Source organism: Condylura cristata, unplaced genomic scaffold (assembly GCF_000260355.1).
Source record: "Condylura cristata isolate star-nosed mole 26May11 unplaced genomic scaffold, ConCri1.0 scaffold00031, whole genome shotgun sequence".
NCBI classification, from domain to species: domain Eukaryota; kingdom Metazoa; phylum Chordata; class Mammalia; order Eulipotyphla; family Talpidae; genus Condylura; species Condylura cristata.
In genome coordinates, this window is record NW_004567132.1 from 13161369 (window position 1) to 13183986 (window position 22618).

The 22618-nt window shown below is 38.0% G+C and overlaps 1 protein-coding gene across 1 annotated transcript in view; it reads left to right on the forward strand.

Annotated features, from left to right (window-relative positions):
* ANTXR1 (anthrax toxin receptor 1) overlaps window positions 1-22618 on the forward strand; it is a 206992-nt gene that overhangs the window by 48342 nt on the left and 136032 nt on the right. Inside the window, exons 4-8 of the mRNA XM_004691474.2 lie at window positions 3183-3264; window positions 3742-3775; window positions 5013-5092; window positions 8183-8251; window positions 10165-10245. Of these exons, the coding sequence (XP_004691531.1) occupies window positions 3183-3264; window positions 3742-3775; window positions 5013-5092; window positions 8183-8251; window positions 10165-10245 (346 nt within the window). The remainder of the gene's footprint in view (window positions 1-3182; window positions 3265-3741; window positions 3776-5012; window positions 5093-8182; window positions 8252-10164; window positions 10246-22618) is intronic.

Sequence of the window (22618 nt, forward strand, 5' to 3'; positions counted from 1 at the left end):
AGATTAGAGTTTTTTTTAATTCCCTTCAGCCACACTACATATTTTGACTGGTAAGTTCAAGCTGTTTGCATTTAAGATGATTATTGAGACAGAAATGCTCATTGTCATTTTGTTATGGTGGTTCTTTTGACATTCATTGTTTTGTTCTTTATAGTAGCCCCTTTAGAATTTCTTTCATGTGTGGTTTGGTGTTGAAAATTTCTTTTAATTTTTTATCTTCCGTGAAGTGATTTCTCGATGTTCATCTTGCGTGCTAAAGGATTCTATGCTAGAAAACTTTCTCTTTGAGTACTTTAAATGTCTACTTCCATTACCTTCATACTTGTCATGTTTCTACTGAAAAGTCCACTGGAAGTCTGGTTGGTGTTTGCTTATAGATTATGCTCTTTCTTCTTGATGTTTTCAATATTCTGTCCTTGCCATTTGTTTTCAGTGGTTTTATTATGATGTATCTTGGTGTGTGTCTATCGGGTATTATTTTGTTTGGAACTCTTTGGGCTTTTTGGATCACAATGTCTTGGTTTGTTTCCCAGACGATGATTTCCACTAATTATGGCTTTTAGTATATGTTCTATGCCTTTCTCGTTCTCTTCTCCTTCTGAGACTAAGATATGGAGGTTATTTCTCTTTAAATAGTCCCAAAGGATTCTTACACTATTTTCTCTTTTTATTCTATTATTTCTATTTGTGTCATTTCTAACACTGTATTTTTGAGCTTACTGACTCTCTCCACTACTTCTGTTTGTCTGCTATTGAGGCCTCAATTATATTTTTTATATATAGTTTTCCTTAACTTTGTTATTTGTAACTGTTTCATTCTTCCTTTACTTTTATTCTTTTGTTGTTTTATATCCTCTGGCTTTGTTTTATTTTTGTGAATTAGATGTTATTAGATGAGTTACATTGAATTCCTCTTCTGTCATGCTCTGTAATTCTGCTCAGTTGGGGCCCCTCTCAGGGCTTTTTTTTTTTCCCTAAGCATTTGTAGTGTGTTGTCCTGTTTTCTCATTTTTCAATTTTTATGGGTTGTAGTAAGATTAGATTTTTTATAGTTTTACACTAGTTGAAGTATTCTGAGGACTGGTCTTGGCAAAGGTACATGGGGGCAGTGGGTCAGAGTTGTGTGGTAGGAGTCTACAGTGATATCTTCCTCTGAGCCATTCTTTTTTTTTTTTTTTTTTTTTGGCGTACACTATATTTACAAATGTTTTATTGACAGTTGCAAGCTATTCCTAGGGTGGGCCAGGTGGTCGAAATAGACATTATCCAGGACCCAGCATGAAGTTCAGCACATCCTCCCAGCTTCTTTCTCTGACTCCAAAAGGGTGAGCGAGTCACCCTCATGAACATGGCCTTTCATGTTGCAGATGGTGGAGTGACTCATGTCGTCCATGAATTCCAACCAACACTGCATACAAACATGCATTACTGGCCTCAGGTTGTTAGTAGATTAGAGGAATTGTTCTCTTTTCTAGTAAATAGTTTTATCTTGGAATGTTTGCTCCTGTTATTGATAGGTGATTGAGCTCTACTTTGTTAAATGATACTTGTTTCGGGTTTAGCCCTGGGATGGGGGTCACTCAATCTAAACTTTGAGTAGTGACTTTTACAAAGAGGCCCAGATGCTCTGACCTTCCAATGTATTTGTGAAACATGAACCTTAAAGAACGTCCTAAGGCAGAAGTGAATTAATTATATGCATAGTGTTTCCAGCAGAGGTTGGCAGACAATAATTACTCAGTGTCAGAAGTTGCCATTGATCTTTACTAATTCAGGTGTTATTAAAAATTGCCATTTCTCTAGCACAGATGTATGCTGTGAGATTACCTGGCAAAATAGACACTTTTGAGTCAGACACATTTGGAAGCTCTGCTCTCTGACTTAACCTCTTTGAACCCAAGATTTCCATAATATGAAGACAGTAATCCCCACCCGGAATGATTATTGTGAGGATAAAATCAGAAATCTTTGAGCAGTGAATTGTACATAATGAATGTTCTATAAATGTTAGGTTCTTCGGCCCTCCCTGGTGGCACAGTGGGTTAAAGCACAGCATTGAAAAGCTAAAGCCACTTCCGCATGAGTTCGATTCCCGCCTGCCCCGGAGGTGACCACATGGTGCGGCAGACCTCTCCTGACCCGCCCGCTGCTCCCCTCAGCAGTGTACTTCGTAGATCTGCCTGTTCTGCTCCCCACTCTGTCTCTGGTGAATCCTCTCGCCGCCCCTGAGCCTCTGGCCTGTACCCCAGTTCTGTATGCACAAATAAATAAATCTTTAAAAAAAAAAAAAATGTTAGGTTCTTCCCCTACTCAAAAAGAGCTTCCTAGCCTAATAGTGCACCTCTGCCATTTACCACTAAATAGATACCAGTAATAGGAAGGTAATTTCAGACCCTTTGATAGATTTACAGTTTGTGAGTAAAGTTCTTTTTTTTTCCCCCAGAAATTACACTTTCTTGACACTTTTAGCACAGGAACATGAAAATGGACATCTTACATCTTCCCAAACCCTCCACATTTTCAAGTGCCAGTAAGACCCTTTTCCAACCATAATCCACTTCCTCTTCCTGTCCTATCACCACCATGAGCAACCAGTATAAGAAAACATAGGCACCAACCCACAGAAAACACTCTTGGTTGTCCTGGAAAGCATGGATTGCCTGGGCTTTTACTTTCAAAGCTGACTACATATTTTCCTTTGGCACAGCTGTGAAAGTGGCAGAGTTTGCTCTGGATGTCTGCCCCCCACATATTCCTTGTCCTGGGTCTCTGAACTTACCTCTTTCTTGCTCATGTGAGCCATTTGCATCTTGATATAAAATTTATTTAATGCTGTCTAAGTTGCTATGTGCCCACTCATGAGCAGTTGTATTTTAAGACGCTCTCAAGGTAGAATGAAAATTTTATCTATCTAAAGAAATGGAAAACTATTGAGAGCAGATGGATATTCCTTCAGAAGGGCCTTTCTCCCAGAAAGGACCAAGATTTCTTGAAATCTTGCTTGCCTTACACTGTGGCTGATTCTGAATGGATAATGTACTGCAAAGACTTTCCTTTTGATAGCATTTGGCAGACTCTTAGAACAGTATAGCACAGAGATAAGAAAGACTAATGCATATGACTATCAACAGCAAAGTACAAAAATGCCCCAATGAGACTAATTGAGTACCCTTGGATTTCAGGGAACAGATCCGTCAAGGCCTAGAAGAACTCCAGAAGGTCCTGCCAGGAGGAGACACTTACATGCATGAAGGATTTGAAAGGGTAATTTTAAAACAATTTTCAACTCAGCATACAGATGGCTGATAAGATAAGGCACATGTATTAAGGAAACTGAATAACTTCAAATGCAAGACACAAAACATTTTCCCATTAGCTTGTACACTAACAACTATCCAAAAAAACTGAAGAGATGAATTTTCCTCCTTCTTTCCTGAAGGGTTGTTAACTAATGTTTAACTAGCACTCATGCATCATGAATCATACCACCAATAAGTCCCCTTCATTCAGCATTTGAGACAGTGTCAGTGATTTCAACTCAAGAAAAGCAAGTCTCATATATGAGGGGTTGATCCATGTCCATAGTAGAGTAGCTTAACATTAGAGTAACATCAGCTGAATGTCAGTCATGGCTATTGAGTGAAGCCTGGGTGAGTTATATAAAGAATCAAGGCTGAGCTGTGGCTGCCCGCTCAACACCAGCCTTTAATGTTTAATGGCCCTTTTTCATGTGTTTTTCAGGCCAGTGAACAGATTTATTATGAAAACAGTCAAGGTAAGACTGTACAATGAGTTACTTAACTTTTTGATGTGTTTGTTTTGGAAAAAGTACCTAGTCATTTCACATTTCAAAAAATGTCTATCATCCTTGAACACATACTTCACTCAAAGAAGAAATGCATAGGAAGAAAACATGTATTAAGTCAAATGTTACTTCCTATTGCTGCCAAGTTAAAGTAATTAAGTTCCTATAATGGTCCACAGTCTACGATGCCCTTGAAAAGATTGTTGAATTCATTAAATCCATAAATACTTGGGTAGGTCAGTAAAATCTTGACTTCTTATATCCATTTTAATGTTCTTGTCTTTCTCTCAGTCTCAAGCTCTTCATTATTGTTACTAGATACAATATTAAAATTAGGATGCCAGTTTGATATAAACTTTACTTCCTTTAAATTTAAAAAATGTATAAAATATACATACTAAGTACATTTCTATATACCTAACACATAGAAATAATATGTGTTATTATTCCTAGATTACTACTAAATTCCTAGATTACTATTCTAAATTACTACTACTACAGTATCTTTCATGGACAATATTTCTTTACTGAAGGCCAAGCTCACAAAAAAGGACTAAATATTACAGTGAAGATTTTCCCTCCAAGGCCTGTAGAGATATATACTTCATATGTCATTCTAAACTACAACAGAACAGACCCAACATCTATACCATCAATGCCAACCTTTGTTAATATAAGTCAATCATCAGCAATGTAATTCCAAACCTAAAAGTCACTGAAAGAATTCTAGTAAGTTTTGCCAACTGCTATAATAACTACCCATCAGCTTCTAAATCATGATGATGATTGCTTTTTATCAAATTTTGCAAGGGGTGGTACCTGTTAGGACATTGAACAAATCAGGTGGTAGAGTTTGCACTCAGGCCTTGTCACATGCACTGTCACATGAATTGTTAATAGAATATCACTGCATTTGACTTACTTAGAACTCCTCCTAGCTAACCATTTTGCCAGGTTTAGCTATTTTTTTGAGATAAGGCTGAGAAATCCAGAAATAAATCCTCTTTTCCTAGAATCTGTTCTCAAAGACACATATTTCTTCATGTAGGAGTTGCTTCAGCACACCCCGCCCCTCCATCACACACAGAATTGCTGATTCTCATAATATTTATCTCAGATGGCTGAGCACTTAAGGGACAGACTCTCAGGGAAGGGGTTTCCCATGGTGCTGCAAGTGAACTGAGTGGTCTTGTGTTGTGTTGAGCAGGATACAGGACAGCCAGCGTCATCATTGCTTTGACTGATGGAGAACTCCATGAAGATCTCTTTTTCTATTCAGAGAGAGAGGTAAGCAATGGCCTGGGTCATGCCTAAACACAGACATGGAAACAGGGTTTCTTTCTTCGGAAATGGGTGGCAGTTTTTCCATTTGGATAAAATGATAGGTTTTCTTGCTAAAACTCCTGGGTAGGAGAGTATATCATATGTAAAAAATAATCATTCATTTTAAGTGAAATGTTCATTGTACACAGGGTGGGTCATTTTTCCCGTTTCAAAGTATTTGCCTATTACTCTGTGTTTTGAGGGATAAAATATATCTACCATGTCTTTATGGAAAACACTGTATTTACTACTAGTTTTGAAATACTATACATCACTTTTAATCCAAAATGTTGGTACCATATTTCCTCCACTTCCCTCATATTTTCTAGTAAAAACAAGAGGAAGGGAAAGAATTACTTGAAATATGAAAGAACCATTCTTGTCAAAAGAATGTGCTAAATTGTTGAGACTCTTACTCTAAGAATAAAAGTCTAACATTAATTGGTGGCAAAGTAAACTGTAATCTCCCCTTCAATATACCCTTTTCCTTTTAAATTATGTTCTCAATAAATATGCCTTAAAGCTAGTGAAAGAATGCTCTAGATGAAATTTTCAACTTGTATAATAAAGAATTTCAGAAAATGAGGTTTATTCAAGAATGAAAATTATTACTTGCATGTAGCAAGTCCTTTTAAGTTTTAGATTTGAACTATATATATAATTAACCCAAGGAAACCAAGTTAACCATGGAAAAGCACAAAATCTTCACACTGACAAATGCTCATTCAAGGCATGTTAGAAACAAACACAAAAAGGAAAAAGTTAGGTAGTTAGGGAGGGAGATGCTGGCCTCTGGGAGTGAAGGTAAACAGTTTACACTCACCTCAAGCTTTTGACTATTACTTAAATTCAGCTCCCGCAGCAAATAAGAAGGTTAGGTATTCCCTACTTTTGAAAATTTTAATCACATCATTTTACTTTTATGAAAGACCTACATTAATATCTCTTTGCAGTAACTGAAAGAAGCCCAAGAAGGATTCTCCCTTCTATGACAAAAGTAAAAAAAGAGAACAGTATCCAGCACTTATGTTCAGCAACTGTATTAGAGGCAGCAGGTACCCAAAGTAGCCAAAGCAACCCTGCCAAATGCTTTCCCTAGAACTACACTGTCCAGACTATATATTAATCAAACATTCCTGCTTTTACTATATGTTAGTGTTATTTTAGGTTTTATGTGTTATTTGGTATGACTTGGTAGGTTATTTTGGGGGATCTGGGAACACTCAAACATTTTCCATTGAAATTAATGGTAATTGCTTCTTTGTAAGCCATTTTAACTTAGGAAAAGTTGCACAGGCATGATCTACTTTTGGATAGCAAGGGAAACCTACATATTTACTCATTTATTTATTCATTGTTACCTGAAAACTTGGCATGTGCTGGACATCTGGCTGGACACTAGAGATAGAGATGGTAAGACACAGTTGCTGCCCTCATGTAATAATGTTTAGTTTTTAAAAGACTGCTAGCAAAGAGTGTGAGGAAATTATGTGGGTAAAGATATTATTTCTCTCTGTCCCCTCACAACTGGTATAAAGGATAATTCTCATTAGGAAAATATACAAATAAACATGACAGATGCCCCCTTGGCATCTGGAAAAGAATGTATTTCTGTATGCTTACGTTGAAATTAATGATGTAAAGGGAGTCCAAAATGGCTCATTTAGATGCCAAAAAATAGTCAAATATAATAAAAATCCTAATAAGGAAATAACTGAATATAAAATAAATGACAGTGTCAGAGGCTTAAAATAGAGGTTAGTAGAAAAGAATTCTAGGTATGGCGCATAGGAACTTGGAAAAATATTTAGAGTGCCAATGCCCAGGAGGATTTCCGAAAAAATTCAGGATATATAAAGAAATGAACCATTCATTTTTATAATTAAAAAAATCAAGCCCAACTGGAGGAGAGCCACAGAAGTTGTTAGATAAGACTATCTAAAAGTTAAGACTATCTAAAAGTTTGTTTTATCCTGAAAGCAGCAAGAAATATTTCTAACATTAAAGGAAGAGACATGCATATTTCTGTCTCTTCTAAAATTCAGTATTAGTCACAAATGGGTTTGAGGACTAACAGAAGGAGAAAAATCAGTTCAAATAAATATGCATATATGAGAGTCAACTGTAAGTTTATTATCAATTATTTATATAATACTGTATATACCACGAATTTACAATTTTTGTTTTCTATTCTGAAATACAAAAGAAACTGTGAATCAGGTACCAGAGGCTTTAATAATTAAAACTTTCAGGACAAAATATGGATGTTATTCATCATGCTACCCTCCAGTGCTTAGTGATAGAAAAGGTCTTGGTTTCATCTGTCTACTCATATATGTACCATAATTCCCATACCATTAACCAGTATATCTTGGGAAGTTGAAAAAGGCCCTGTTCACAAAGATGCTGACATGTGTGAGAACCTGCATTGTCCTAAGTGTAGTATGAGCAGCTCTGCCTACATTATGCTTTTTCACCCCCCAATACTTTACAGAGCAAAGCCAAGTATATTGATTTTAAAGGTTGCTTCCTTCCATTTATACCATGCTGCCATTACAAAGGAAGAAAGGAATATCAATAAAATCCACCAGAAGAATAAAAATGATAGTCATTTCTCCAGAATATTTAATATGATGTACCTCAATCTATAGTTTCCCTCCCTCCTCTCATCTTTTAGAGCCCTTGATCAAGACTCCACTTCTACAGATATTTCACAATACATTCTGGTAAATACTTGTGTCCACCATGCATAGGGGTAGAATGCTGTAGTCACTAGATTATGAGTAGAGAGAACAAAGATGGTCCTCTCTACTGTGGGACCTGGTATATAGTAGATGCCCAATAAACAAATATATCAATGATTCAAATGATCATTAGGTAGTCTGGCTAATCCAAAAGAACTACATTTGCCACTGTTTCTACTATCTTTTCTTTCTCTTTTATTTCCTGAATGGTTTTAACTTTTTAATTTTTTAAATTGAAGCATTGTTTATAACATTATATAGGTCTTGTGTACATAATATTATTCTAATGTTTGCTTTTTCATTGACCCAGGCTAATAGATCCCGAGATCTTGGTGCAATTGTTTACTGTGTCGGTGTGAAGGATTTCAATGAAACTCAGGTATGATTATAGATTTCTCAGGTTGGGGAGCATGCTAACCTTGTGAATGAACGAGGAAAGTGCATTCCATGCAGAGGATGTATCAGCTGTACAGATACCACTTAGACTCTTTTTCCAGAAATGCAGAACAGGGAAGTAATTATTGGAGGAACATGAAGTCATTTGCTGATACACATGGGTGTTTAGCACAGACCATCCAGGCATCATCTTTCTTGGTAAATTGAAAAGAAAACTTTCTTGGTGTGAAATTGCCAAGATGTTTAATGATGAGTTGACTTGGAAATTTTCTTGACTTTATTTATTTAGCTATTTTATGGTGAACATTTCTTTTTCTTAAAAATGCAGTGCATTTTCTGCTGGTGGGAATGCAAACTAGTACAACCTCTATGGAAAACTGTTTGGAGGTTCCTCAACTGCTAAACATGGAGCTTCCCTACGACCCAGCAATCCCACTCCTAGGTATCTACCCAAAAGACACAAAAATACTGATTGAAAAAGATACCTGTACCCCCATGTTTATTGCTGCTTTATTTACAATTGGAAAAATATGGAAGCAGCCCAAATACCCAAAAGTAGATGACTGGATAAAAAAGATAGGGTACATATATACAATGGAATATTACTCAGCAACCAAAAAAGAGAAACACATGTCTTTTGCAGCAACTTGGATGGAACTGGAAAAGATCATACTTAGTGAGATAAGCCAGAAAGAGAAAGAAAAGTACCGGATGGTTTCACTCATAGCAGGAGTATAATGGACCAGGCGAGAAAATAACAAAAATAATGAACAACCATATACCAGAGACTTTTTGTGGGGGTGGAGTGGGGAATGGGATCAAAAACAGGGTGGGGGGAAGGAAATGCACGGGATTATGGTGATGACACATGGGTGACTTGGTGATGGGAAACCCGCGGGGATTACAATTGAGATGGGAAAAAAATGTACAAAATTATGTAAAAATAAACTTTTGTAATAAAAAAATACATTAATTTTACAAACGATTAAAAAGCTTTGAATCTAAAAAAATGCAGTGCATTTTCAATTTAAAAAGGGAAATGATTGGAAGTGAGGGGGAAAAAAATTTGTGCAAGTATATATGAGCAAATTGTGAAAGTTTTTTGACAGTGTATCTTCAGTGTAGTTCTTAATTTCTTTCTGTTTTGTTGCATGGAATGATGTTAACAAATGATTTACTGATGAAAATTGGGTTACAAAATATTGTAAAAGTATGAGCTCACTTCTAAAACAAATATGTGAATATTTACATTAAAAGATTTGAAAGATTATATATCAAGTTAACAATAATAAAAAGATGAATCAAAAGATAACAAGTTACTTTTTTTCTTTTGATTTTAACACTTCTGGATTTTCTAAGTGACTGTGTTTTACTTTAGCAAGTCACTAAAAATCCTGGCACTGACCATGATTGTGGCAATCATAGTTGCAAGGGTCCTTTCCTCAATGAATCTGGGTCCCCATTCATTGGCTTTACCTAAAATCAAAGCCTGAATTTACTTTTAAAGTTACTCTGAAAGGAAACATGTCTGTTTGATTCTAATACAGTTGCCAACAGATATTTGGGTGAATGGGAGAAAATGGAGCCAATGGCTTGCCCCCAAATTTCATAAATACATCCAGCCAGGCCAAATACTCATCTAACCAGGCAAGCTTACCTCTGCTCCCAAAGCAAAAAGCATTAAAAGAAGCATAAAATGTGTAGTTGACCCTTTAGATTAATCCAGGGAGGTGGCTGGTAGGATCATTAATACTGAGGGAATTTCAGTGGACCCCTAAATCCATTAGAGCGTCAGGTTCCTCTGGGATCTAAAAATAGATGGAGCCCCCTGGATCCCATGGCTTTCTTAAATTCTCCTGACAACGCTCCATGTGTTTGTGTGTGCTGTGTTCTTAGCTGGCCCGGATTGCAGACAGTAAGGATCATGTGTTTCCTGTAAATGATGGCTTTCAAGCACTGCAAGGCATCATCCACTCAGTGAGTACAGCACTTGCCCTGTGACTGGTTTTCGGCACTTTCTTCCCCAACTTTCTATAAATATCCCACTGCTGTCTCTCTCAGGCTGGTATTTTTCTGCTTAAGAGAACAAGCATTTGTATGTCTCTGCCATATCCCACTTCCATCTATCTTTCAGGCTAGCTTCTTTTTTCATTGTCCTCTGCAGTTCTACTCTACAATGGCAGATTTTTTTTTTTAAAGATTTATTTATTTGTACATACAGAACTGGGGTACAAGCCAGAGGCTCAGGGGCGGTGAGAGGCTGCACCAGAGACAGAGGGGGGAGCAGAACAGGCAGACGACGAAGTACACTGCTGAGGGGAAGCAGCGGGCGAGACAGGAGAGGTCTGCCACGCCATGTGGTCACCTCCGGGGCAGGCGGGATTTGAACTCATGCGGAAGTGGCTTCAGCTTCTCAGTGCAGTGCTTTAACCCACTGCGCCACCAGGGAGGGCCCAATGGCAGATTTTAAGTGGAGAGGAACCCTTTTCTGACAGAGCCTAACTTCACGTATCTCAGGTTCACATACAAGAAAGACTGTGGCTAATGGTGTAAACTTGACTAGCCTTATCTTTCCCAATCACAGCTGATGCTAGCTGCCCACAGAGCATTTGCAAACTCAGTCTTTATCACTTAGCCATGGGAGGTACTTTGGGCTGGCAGTCCTCTATCTTTGCTGCCCAGTAAAATCAACTGGAAAGTTACCAATACCACTGTCTGGGCTTCTGGTCTGAGGAACAGCATGGGCTTTAGAATTTATAAGCTCTTCTCGGGTGATTTTAATGGAACCACTTCTTTAAATCTATAATTACCAAATATGAGGACATTAATATCCTCTAGGCTTTAAATAATCAATAGTAATCCTTTCTGTCCTAAACTCTGGCTAGAACAATCCTTTGAAAACAACTAGCTTTCATCACCCCTTCTTATTAGTGAACAGGACAGCATCCAGAATATCTCTTCTTCATCTTCCATCTACCAAACACTGGCCAGGCTGATGGTCCAGCTGGTCTTTAAAAGCTCAGCCAGAAGGCCAGTGTGTTGTCTACACTGTAATGAAGTCAGAGGCACTGCAGCCTCCACCTTTAGGCTTTATGATGAGGAAGTCAGTTTTTCTTCTAATGAAAGTGCAATGAATTCCACATTGGGGTGCAGGACACAAATTCAAGGCTCTGGGACATCTTAAGATGTCAAGGGGTTAGCATCCAGGGACTCAAGGTCAACCCAGCTCCCCAACAGTGACCTAAGTGTCATCTACCATATGCTTTCATGCTCTATCACCTGCCTCCAAGTTTTGCTAAGAACTTCAGCGAAGTAGAAAGCAGAGTGAAAAAGAATTACTTTGGAATCTAAATGCTGGCCTAGAAATTTGCCACTGATAGATGCTTGGATGAGTTATTTCAGTTCTTATTTGTAAAGAGGGAGTGATGATAAGATTTATATAGGCTTGCTTGACAATTATAAGAGATAATACTATGATAATGTCCATATTTTTCCTAGCACATAATAGGCATCCAAGGCATGTATTTCCTCTTTTACCTCTTTTCCCCAACATATAAGAGGCATTATTTTAGATGTTCTTAATTTTCCCTTGAATATGTATAAAACTACCTGGGAGTCTTTGTAATATTCACTTCCAGATCTTGTTCCCATTAGGAGTCTATCACAGTCAATATGGAATAAATCCCAGTAATTTTCATTGTTCATCTGCATTCTGAAAAATAATTTCCTCAGATGTACTTTAAGAAGACTGATATAATGTGACAGTAAGTTCACAAAATTGTGAAAAATAGTCCCATCTCACCTTGGGAATTCCTATCATAAATCTGTACAGAGAGCAGTACCTTATTCAACCTATGTCTATTTGCAAGAAACCCACTCAAACTACCTTAGTTAGAAAGTGAAAATTCTTGAAAAGATAAAGAAGCCTTAGTCTTGATGATGGATCCCCAGGTGAGGGACCTCTGTACTAAATAATCTCTGGGGTCAGTGCAGCATACTTGAAATATAAACAAGAACTGTAATAGACATATGTAATAATACTCTTGCAAAACATGATTAACAGCAGGATTTGGGGATGATCATGATTTCTTTGGCAGTCCAGAAGTAGATTATTCTGGCTGGAGGCCTCCTGAGAGGTTAGAGAAGACAAGAATCCCTGAAAGACTGAGGGATGGTGATGGTAGCACCAGAAAGAGGTAATTTATCGTGTGATATGAGTCCTAGGGCTGGAAGGAATAAAGCATAATTCAAAAACAATACAAATATTACCTGTCTGTCTGTCTGGTGAGAAAGTTTGGGTAAAGGAGTCAGGAGAGTGGAAAGTATAGACTTTTAGTTACAATCACTCTGACAAGAGCCTTGAAGGGAGGTTGGCTCCAACTTAGTTGATGTAATCATATGAACATTTTGACCATCTAGTAAGTGATATTTAGGAAAAGAATGTAAAGAGAGTGTCTGTATATATTAGAGGGAGACTGGGCATATCCAGAAGCAGGAGCCCAATTATGAGGTACCTGTGGAAGTCTTGCCTTCAGATGTGGGATTCCTAGCAAGGACAAGTCTTGTCTGTTCTTGTCTCTTATGAGCCATGTGCCTAACATCTTATAAGGTTGATTCTTACCCAAATAGAATCTTTTTACTTATATAAATTGATGTCGTCCTTGAATATTTTCATTTTAGCAACTCACCCAAGTTCAGCATGAACCCCCGTATTTGTAAATCTCTCCCTACCCCCAATGGAAATAATTCCAAAGGTGTTTGAGACATTTTAATGAAATGAAATAGGAAAATAATAATAATTTGAGACTTGAGTCTCCAGACTTTTAGCTGAATGATAACATTCCTATGAGCTTTTATCTGGGAATTATGCTAGTGGTTTTGATCCTCCCACTACTTGAAACCCATGTTTATGGCAGTTGTTAATTTGCTTGCTTGGACAGAGAATCAGGGACAAGCACAGCAGGTCTCATCTTTCTCAAGTCAGACAGAAATAATTATGGCCTAAAATTTGGCTAACTATTTTTAAGAAGCGGGTTTCTTTCTCCTTTGGATACTGAAAAGAAAGCTCTCATTTTTTCCCCCATCTGAAGCATCTATTCCAGCTTGTTCCCAGGGATGTTGTTTTTTAGTGGCCGGTTACTTTCTCATAATAAAATAGAATGGGCTTTATGATCCAAACTGAGTGTGCAGAAAAAACTTTCAGTAAGCTCAACTGGTTCATTCTCAGCCTATTAAATCTCAAATCGACTTGTAACAGCTAATATTTACTCATTAAGAACACATTAAAAACATTTATGGTAGATTCTGACCATTAATTTACAGGTAAAGCAGATGGAGAAGTTGTTCTGATGGAGTTCACAATTTAGTGAGAAGGACACATAAAAGTAGATAAATAAATGTACATAATTAAAGTTGTGATAAGTGACACAAATGAAGTAACTTACTACTGAGATTAAGAGTAAACAGGTTGATCAAAAAGTAGGCTCCTTTGAAGAGTACCTGAAGGGTGAAATGTGGCCATTCATGGGAAGAACATGGATAGAACATTTCTGGTGGAGCTGAGTTCTAGATGGTGAACAGCAGAATGAAAGGGCCGTAATTAAAGTGGGTAGTAGTGGCAGAAGATGAAGTGGACAAGCAAGCAGAGACTAAATCATATGGAGTCTAGCAGGATACACTCTTTTACTCTAAGGATAGAGGACGCTCTAGTCAGATACAAAGTCTGACCATAGAACTATCAGCTTGAAATCAAGATCCTCAAGGAATCTAGATCATGGCCTCTTTATCCATATCCCCTGAAGACTATGGAAAAATACACACTCAGTATCAATAGTAATGAACCCTGTGAAAAAGGAGCAAAGCCAGTGTGATTTCCTGAACATCTTCTCTGGGCCAACTCCTCTGCTAGGCACTTCCACAGCCACTCTGAAGAGCTTAATATCCCTACTTTATATCTGAGGAAACTGAGGTACAAGAAATTGAGGTACAGCAAGGTCACAAGTGTGCAATTCATAATGGCAAAGTGGAGGATCTGAACCCAGGTCTGACTGCAGAGATCCTTCTCTTGTGCTTGAAAAATGGAAAATCACAACTAGGTTACCAGGAGCTGACCCAGGGCATGTATTCTTCAAGTTCTCAGTTTCTCTGCTTCCTTAACCTCATCCCTACATTTTGGCTTTTTCACTGTTCCTTAATCCTCTCCACTTCAAAGAAGACATCTGACTGGTATAATGTGTTATTTTGCAAAGTGCTCTCACTTGTTTTCTACTTAAGTCTTTCATCAGTGGAACACAGGGAAAAAGCAGAAAGAAATTAGCAGCAGCAGATCACTTATTTAGGAGCCTTGTTCCTTCACCCAATCTAATATTATCCCCTTTAAAAATCATAATGCTGTGAAGGGAATATTCATATTCTCATTTTATCAATGAAGAAGACACTGAACCTCATAAAATTCCCCCCAAGCACACACAGTCTAAAAGGGGGTGACCGTGTTGGAACCCAGTTCTATGACTTCAGAACCCACGCTTTCTCCCACCTCTATTTTATTAGGAAAGTAAAAGCAATGAAAACCACCAGTTATGAGCTTTTACATGCTAGACTCTGTGCAAGTCATTTTAGTCATTTCGTCAACTTCTCATGACCATTTCACAGAGATATTGTTTATTCAATGAGGACAGAAAGATTAGCTAACCTACCGATGGCCACACAGCACTGGGGAGTGATCCAGAATAGAGTTGGGTCCATATCTAATGCCCATGACAAGAAAGACCACAATGCTCTAGTGGATAAAGTGGGGAGGTTGGGAATCCACTTCCAAGGAGACGATGAGAACCAGAATGTGAAATGATTTGAGGCCATGTACGCATTTACAAAGAGGAAAAACAAAGCCTGTGTGAATACAGAGTTGGGGGCAGAACCTGCTCTGCCTTTACTATTAGGTGGAGAGCACCTCGCAATATCTCATTTTTTCCTCAGTGGATGAAGTACTATCATCATGACAAGCTGACAACTTGACACAGGCTACCATAATTGCTCAAAACTGTACCCTTGAGGTCAGCATTTGTACTTGCTTTTGTAGAATACAGTTGAAGACATTAGAAGGTAAAAGCTGGACTGTTGTAAGATTGCACCCCTTAAGTCAGCTTAAGTATAAAAGAAGAAACTATTCCTTTGCCTTCTCTTACTGCGGCTTCTTCAGGGAATTTCCACTGACCACAACTGGTGTATGTAGCGCCAGCCCTCAAGCGAAAATATGAAGCAAAAGTCCAGGAAGGCTCCTGGGTCTTTGTTTGCCTTTTCAAAAGTGCTGCAGGCAGTGAAATGAGAAGCTGCATGAAAGCTGGATTCCGATAACACTGAAATGCATCTGCAGCTTTCAATCCTAGCACTGGTAATTGTGATGCCAACTCCTCCTCCCAGCTATCCTCACTTCCTATCTGAAACCTGGCACACTGTGTATGAGATGGAGGACCCAGTTACCGGCACCAAGCCACTTCCGTCTAGGAGCATTTCCCCAGAATAAATATTTAAGCTTGCTTTGGGCTTCCTATTAACTCAAGGGTGAATCAGCGCACAGAGCTTCTGCATGTTTGATCAACAGTAAACAAGTATTGAGCAAGTACAACTACATTGCAAGTTTTGGCAAGATAAATCTTTTATCAAGGAAAATTGTTCTAATTCCTCAGCAAAACTGAGGAATGAATATGTCCCACAATCTATATATTTATTTATGAGAACCAGATCTGGTGCTGATTTCTCCCTTCCACAAAAGGGAAGATGGTAGAAATGTACCCTTAATCTTACCAAGGTCCTAGGAAAGCTATGAAGAAAGGTACAGGCTGCCCCTAGGCTTTCCCTCTTACCTTTTAGACCAGACCATAGTAGGGAACTGCTAAATGTTTTTCAAGGATCAAAATCTACACCACAGCCCCACAGGACTGGGAAGTACCTGACTTTATCGAACTGATTCTCCTTCCAGAGCAGCAGTAGCCCTTCTCTGAAGTCAGCCCTATTCATGATTGGAGGAAACCCCCTTCTGCTTTGCCCTAAATAAATTTTCTCTCAAGATCTCTCTCTGCCTCCAGCATCAACTGTTCCATATTCTCCACAGAGGCTGCTCTGGTCCTTTCTCCAGTATGAGATCTGCCTTGAGCTCCAGCTACACAGTATTAGAACTCCTTGCTTGACACTTGGGTCTTTGTCGTGCTGTATGCTGTTCTTCTTGTCAAAGGCACAACTGTCAATCACAGAAACTGCCTGTTTGTCATTTTTCCCTTGATGTTCCATGCCATACTGTGCATACTTAGGCATCAAAAAGCAGCCCAGAGGACTATACTGCCTACAAAGCCAGTGGACAGTTCTCCGGTTCTGTTTCTCATAAAATTCCTGTTGTTCTGCCTCCACCCTGTCTTCTAAGATTGTCTTTCTAAAAGATGGCATTTGGGCTCCATTCATATTAGCCTGCCTGGATAAGAAACATAAATAGAACCAATTGTTTCTGTAGTGAGCAGGAAATCTTTTTAAAAAGTCATTTGCCTCAGGGAGGGGGTGGAGAACATTAAAAAAATAAAATAAAAAGTAAAAATCATTTGCCTTTGCTGTCACTAATCAAAGTTGGTCTTTATAGGCATTCGGGCCAGACATTTCAAATAAGCTGTTACTTCTGTTTGATTTATTATAAAATCCAAATGTACTAAAAGTTCCTAAAACTTGAAGAGGCTACAAAGATTGCAGAGGGGCTTTTCAGTTCAATTTTAGGTCACCTCCACTTCCCCTCTGACAATGATTCCCCTGTCTAGGAGTGATGAGACCCATTATTGAGTAACAGCAGGATTTATAGCAAAATCCAGTGAAAGGCTGTAGGATTCACCTCCTAAGGAGAGCCACCGACTTTGCCAACATGCACCAGGTCACAAGCTCATCTTACTAAATAAACCATGTGTTAAGAGTCCACAGCTCTCTGAACTTCTGAAAACAAGAGGAAACTAGTTAAGAAGAAAAAATGGATTTCCTCCATTTTAGAGCTTTGTTTGTCCTGTGCAGACTCTCCATGAAATTGAAACAGAGAAAAAGGTAGTATTTAAATGAACTGGACAAAAAGCCTTTGCATGTTTGGGAGACATGCTTTCTTGTCTAAAATTCATTAATTACTTCAAAACATTTCTTGCATGTTAGAGTGTTTATTAGATAAATGTATGAGTTTACATAAACCCATAGATGAAGTCCAGATATATGAATGTGCAACAGTAAATCATGAATTTTAAATTTGTATTCTATAAAACTGACTTGTATTTAGGATCATATTCGTAGTTAAGAATAGGTGTGCTTACTGGTTTCAAGTGTGGAGTGAAATTCAGTTAAGAAAAGTGACTATCTTTTTAAAAAATCTTATTAGAGGTCAAATAGCTTCAGAATTCACGGGGTTACCATGGACAGGCCTGAAGGTGTGGATGAGCCAGATGTATGTTGCAAGCTAACAGGCCTTTTATAAAAGCAATGGTCCCAGGCTTGTCTATTATGTTCCCTGCCATCAACTGCAATATTGTATGTGTCCTTCCTTGCAGCCAGAGTCTAAGCCTTACTCCCTAATCTCAGACCGCTACATTTTCTCAAGTAAAGATGTCAAGGTATTTTAAAGAGCAGGCCAGGCAAATATAACATGGGACATGACATACAGCATATTGTTTTAAAAGTTAAGTCCCTCTCTTTTTTAATAGGGATGCTGAAATAGGCCTCCTTGGAAGGTAGTCCCCAAAGATAGTGGTTCTAAAGAAGAGGGAGGTATTACAAGAGGCAGAACATGACTTGTATTCAAAATCCCAAAGATTTTTTTATAGGACAAAAGGAAGACCAGTATATAATATGCTATATTGCCAGTTTATGAAGCCATGCAGAAATTTTGCAATGAATTCATTTATTTATTCAATCATAGTTATTTAATCTCTACTTTGTACCAGGTTAGACACTGTGGATATAGTTGTATATAAAACAAATCCATTCTAGACCCTCGTAAGAGTTTATAGTCTAAGGAAGATGATAGTGACAAATCATTATATATAATTATAAGTAATGGTGAATTCTCTGGAGAATAATAATTTATATAAAATGTGAATGGGTTTGGAAATTTTCAATTGTTAAATCACCAGGACTTAGGTACTAATTCATATTGTATTTAAAAATGGCAAAGAGAGTGAAATGAAGGAAAACTGCTATTATTTTTGTCTAGAAACAAATGTAATTGGTCAGGAAGTAATTAGTCACCCATGTACCAGCCTACTACAAGTCCCAGGTATCTTCAAGCCATGTTTGTTCTTTATAACAAGACACCAAGAAACATAATCTGGAAGACTTTCTGAAAGATGTCTGGAAGCAAAGGTCCCCTATATCACGAATGGACAAAAGAGCTGGTCTTTCACTAATAAACAAACAAAAATTATCCAATTGGAAATAGCCAAATAAATAAAGATTGGTTGTTTGTTAGGGAAGGAAGCAGAATTAAGAAAGAAAAAAAAAGTCGTGAGGCTGTGATAAAGGAAGAAGAATTCTTATAACTGTAAATATTCACAATTCTTTAAGGATTCATGAGAAACCACTGCATCAACAGATAACTTTATAAAAACGGACTGCAGTTTTTAGACTCCAAAAACATAAATCCTTCTATACAACCCAAACTGGTTCACAATGAAATTCATTTCAAGTATACATAAAAAGTCCTTATGGCCCCAACAATCTAGGGAGGAGCATGAAAATAACCATACCAGTAACAACACATTGCATCTAGATAGATTTATGGATTTCAAACATGCTCTCTGATGTATATTCTTTTTGGAATTTATCCAGTAAGTAACAAGATAAAATTATTAGCCTTTTCCAGTTTTTTATACCAGCAAATATGGGCAAGCTCAAGGTCAGTGGTAGGTATGTGATAGAGAGCTGAGCAGAGATCCATATCCACAAGAAGTAACAGTACTAATAGTAATAACAAAAGTGATAGTAATTTCCAAAATCATAGAAACAGCTACCATTGTCTGTCAAATATTTATCAGACATTCTCCTGAGTGCTTTTTCAGCTAAGGTTCTTCTGAGCAGGTTCCTTGGTGCCTTATTTCCATGAAAGGCACTCGGCTGATGACCCCACTCCAGAATGGAGGCACTCTCTGTTGAGCAGTTACATCTGTTTAGTTCTGTCATAAAACAATCTTGTCGCAATTTTCCTTGAGCTCACTCCAATCCAATATGAATTTTACTACCCAAGTCCATTTGGCTTTCCAAGCTATCTTTCCATTCATGTCTATTACTCATTTTACCATGATATAGCCCATCCATCATCTAGTCAGTGGCTTCCTTATCATTATTTATAGGAAAAGAAACTGTGATTCAGACGGTTAGTAATTTATTCATAGCCCAGGTCTATCTTTATCTGTCTCTATAGAGTCGAAGATCTTCAGAATAATAGTTCCTTGAATTGAGGCTTATCAGATACAGGCTCTGGACCTATCAGCTCTGCCTTATGATCTCATTTACTCTTCTGGAGTTTGTATCCTTATCCCACTTCTACAGATGAAAAAACAGACTAAGAGAAGTTATGGAACTTACCCAAGATCACACTGCTCATAGTGAATTGACTCAAGCAATTTGATTCCAGTTTTCAAGCTATCAACATTATTCAGTATGTTAGTTACACTGGTACCCACAATTGGGGTACAGAAAAGTTCAAGGATTTGTCAAGGACTCTAGATCAGGTAAGTGCAGGGCCAGGACGAGGACCAGCTCTTCACACTAACTATACTTGTGGCATGTGTTGGTGTTAACCTAGTCTCCACTGCAGGCTTATTCTATTCAGCTTTGTCTTCACCTCATATGAGTCCCTCTCACTTCATGTAGTGATTTTCCTTCATCGATTTCCCAGTGCTGTGCCTAGACTTCCTCCGTAGCTACCAGTGCCTAGTTGGGGGAGGATCCTTCGCCTCCCATCTCCATCCAATAAGCAGATGTTGCTGCAGTTTAGACAGACTGATTACCATACAGTCTGGGCTTCTCATAACCAAGGGGACCCCCAAATCCACCCATGATGATTGTGACTTCCTACTTTTTGAAACCAGACATTTCAAACTAATAGAAGCTACGGTCTCAGACAGATTCCTGCCCATCCCCCTCACTGATAAATTTTACTCTATTGGCCACAATGCTCCCTGCCAGATGTTTTAAGTTAAGATTGGGAAAGCTATGTTTTTACTGGATTGAATTACTGTGCTTGGCTGACATTTTTTGGCCCTTCATACACTCCTTAGATTTATCTGCTAATTGCAGACACTTTGAAAGAATGGTACAGCATGTGTTTATTATGACAAAACTTGCTAGTGTGTCTTTGTGGTCAAAGATTCATGGGTGTTTCCTTTACCAATCCCTGGTTAAGTATTGGTTCAAAAACGTTTGTTCAAAGTCAGGAACTCACATGGGTGCCGATTTCATTATCTATTTTGGTGGAGTTTGGGGAACTCAATAGCTCTAATAGCTCAATTTTTATTCCTGAACTGTTTTGAAATCTTCAGTTGTTGATAATAAAGTGATTTATTAAGGGATGCCAAATGCCTGAGGAATTTTATTTATAACATAAAAATAGCTTCACATTGTTCTAATGCCACTATTTAATAAATGTCTCCATATGGATTAATTCTACTTCTTCTAACGTGACTCATTTGAAAACTTGTGCCTGAGGGAGCTACTGCCCTCAGTCATGGCAGCCACTGGCTGAGGCAGTCCTCAGGTGTGAAGAGCCCAGTGACAGCGAATTGCTTTGGAGGAGGTGAACAGCCATCACAATTCAAGAAAGGTTGGCATCTAGGATATGAATCATAGCTCACCAAGATCCAAGCAAGCTAGGATACTGTTACATAAACAAGAGACCAAAAGGACTGGATCAACCATAGGAAAAAAAAGAAGATGGAGAAGCTATCAAGGGTACCAGTATATACTCTTGGAGTTTCTGGTTCTAAGTTAGAATAACACTGAAGGGAACTCAGGTGCTCAGTGTTGATACCAGTTCCCCAGAGCCAGGTGGATGAGGACCAATGACACTAACAATGGCTGGTGGTATGAGGAGTTTAGTTTGGTGCCTGTGGCTCCTGCCAGTTGCAGTGGGCTCAGGGACCAAGAGGAACCAAAGTTGCTCCTTTACCTGGGATGGGAGTAGTGGCGGCTGGATATGCCAGAGGCTGAGCAAATAAATAGGGGAATCAAAATACAAAAATATGTTCAGTTTAAATGAGTGGAAGGAATATTAGGAAAAGTAGACATCTGAAATTATGAGAAAAAAATCAAAAGAAATGCTGCTTTTTAATACTTTCAAGTATATATTAATTTCCCTAAATATATGGTTGTGAGAAACCTGTCAATGAATACATTTTAATGTTTTATCATCTGTGCATCAGACGAAGATTTGCTGAAGCATGTTTATTTCCTTTCCCAATGCTTCTCTATGAGGACTCCCAGATTTGTCTTGGAATGGGTAAATATTCTTTTCTGAGAAACTAACTGGTCTACTTTTAATAGACAGAGCAAGAACCTCGTATTGCCTTGCCTGCACAACTGCTACTAGAAAGCTTAAAACTAAATCCATGAGCAACCCCTAGCAAGGAAATGAGCTCCTCACAGTTGGGTTTTTTTTTTTTTCCTATTGTTTTCTTACTTTTTATTTCATCTCTGTTATTTTCTCTTCATTTCACCTCCTCTCCCTTTATGATTTACTTATTCTATTGCTTTATCTTGGGATGTCACTTAAGCTGGAACAATGAAGCATATATAAATAAAACATCAATGCGAGTTAACAGGTGCTAAAAGGTGTTCTCTTCTTTTTGCACTTTAAATTTGTAATTTTACCATTACTTGCTTTTACAAATGTCCCTTTCATAAACAGACAGATATTTATGCCCTCTAAAACGTATAAATTTCCAAATTAAGTAATGTCCAAATAAAGATATTATATTCCCTTGGTAAAATTAATTAAGCTTCCTATATATGTTTATTTGTTTTGTTGAAATTTTAAGTGATACTCAACAAGAGGTGGGATTCATAAATAGTAGCAAAAAGCTTAAAACCATGCTTTGGCCAGAAACCCTCACTATTAACTACCTGTATGGTCACGGGATTCTCCCAGACTCTCCACTGACACCTATAAGATTCATTGGGGAAAGAATATGTTTCCACTTAAGTAAGGTTTAGGGGCTCCTCCTACAGAGTGAGGCACAAGAAGCCTTCATATCCATCTCCCCTAACATCTTTCCTCACTTTGCTAATAAAAAAGGACACTGAGAATTCGGAAAATGGTCCTCCTGAGGATCTTTCAACTACC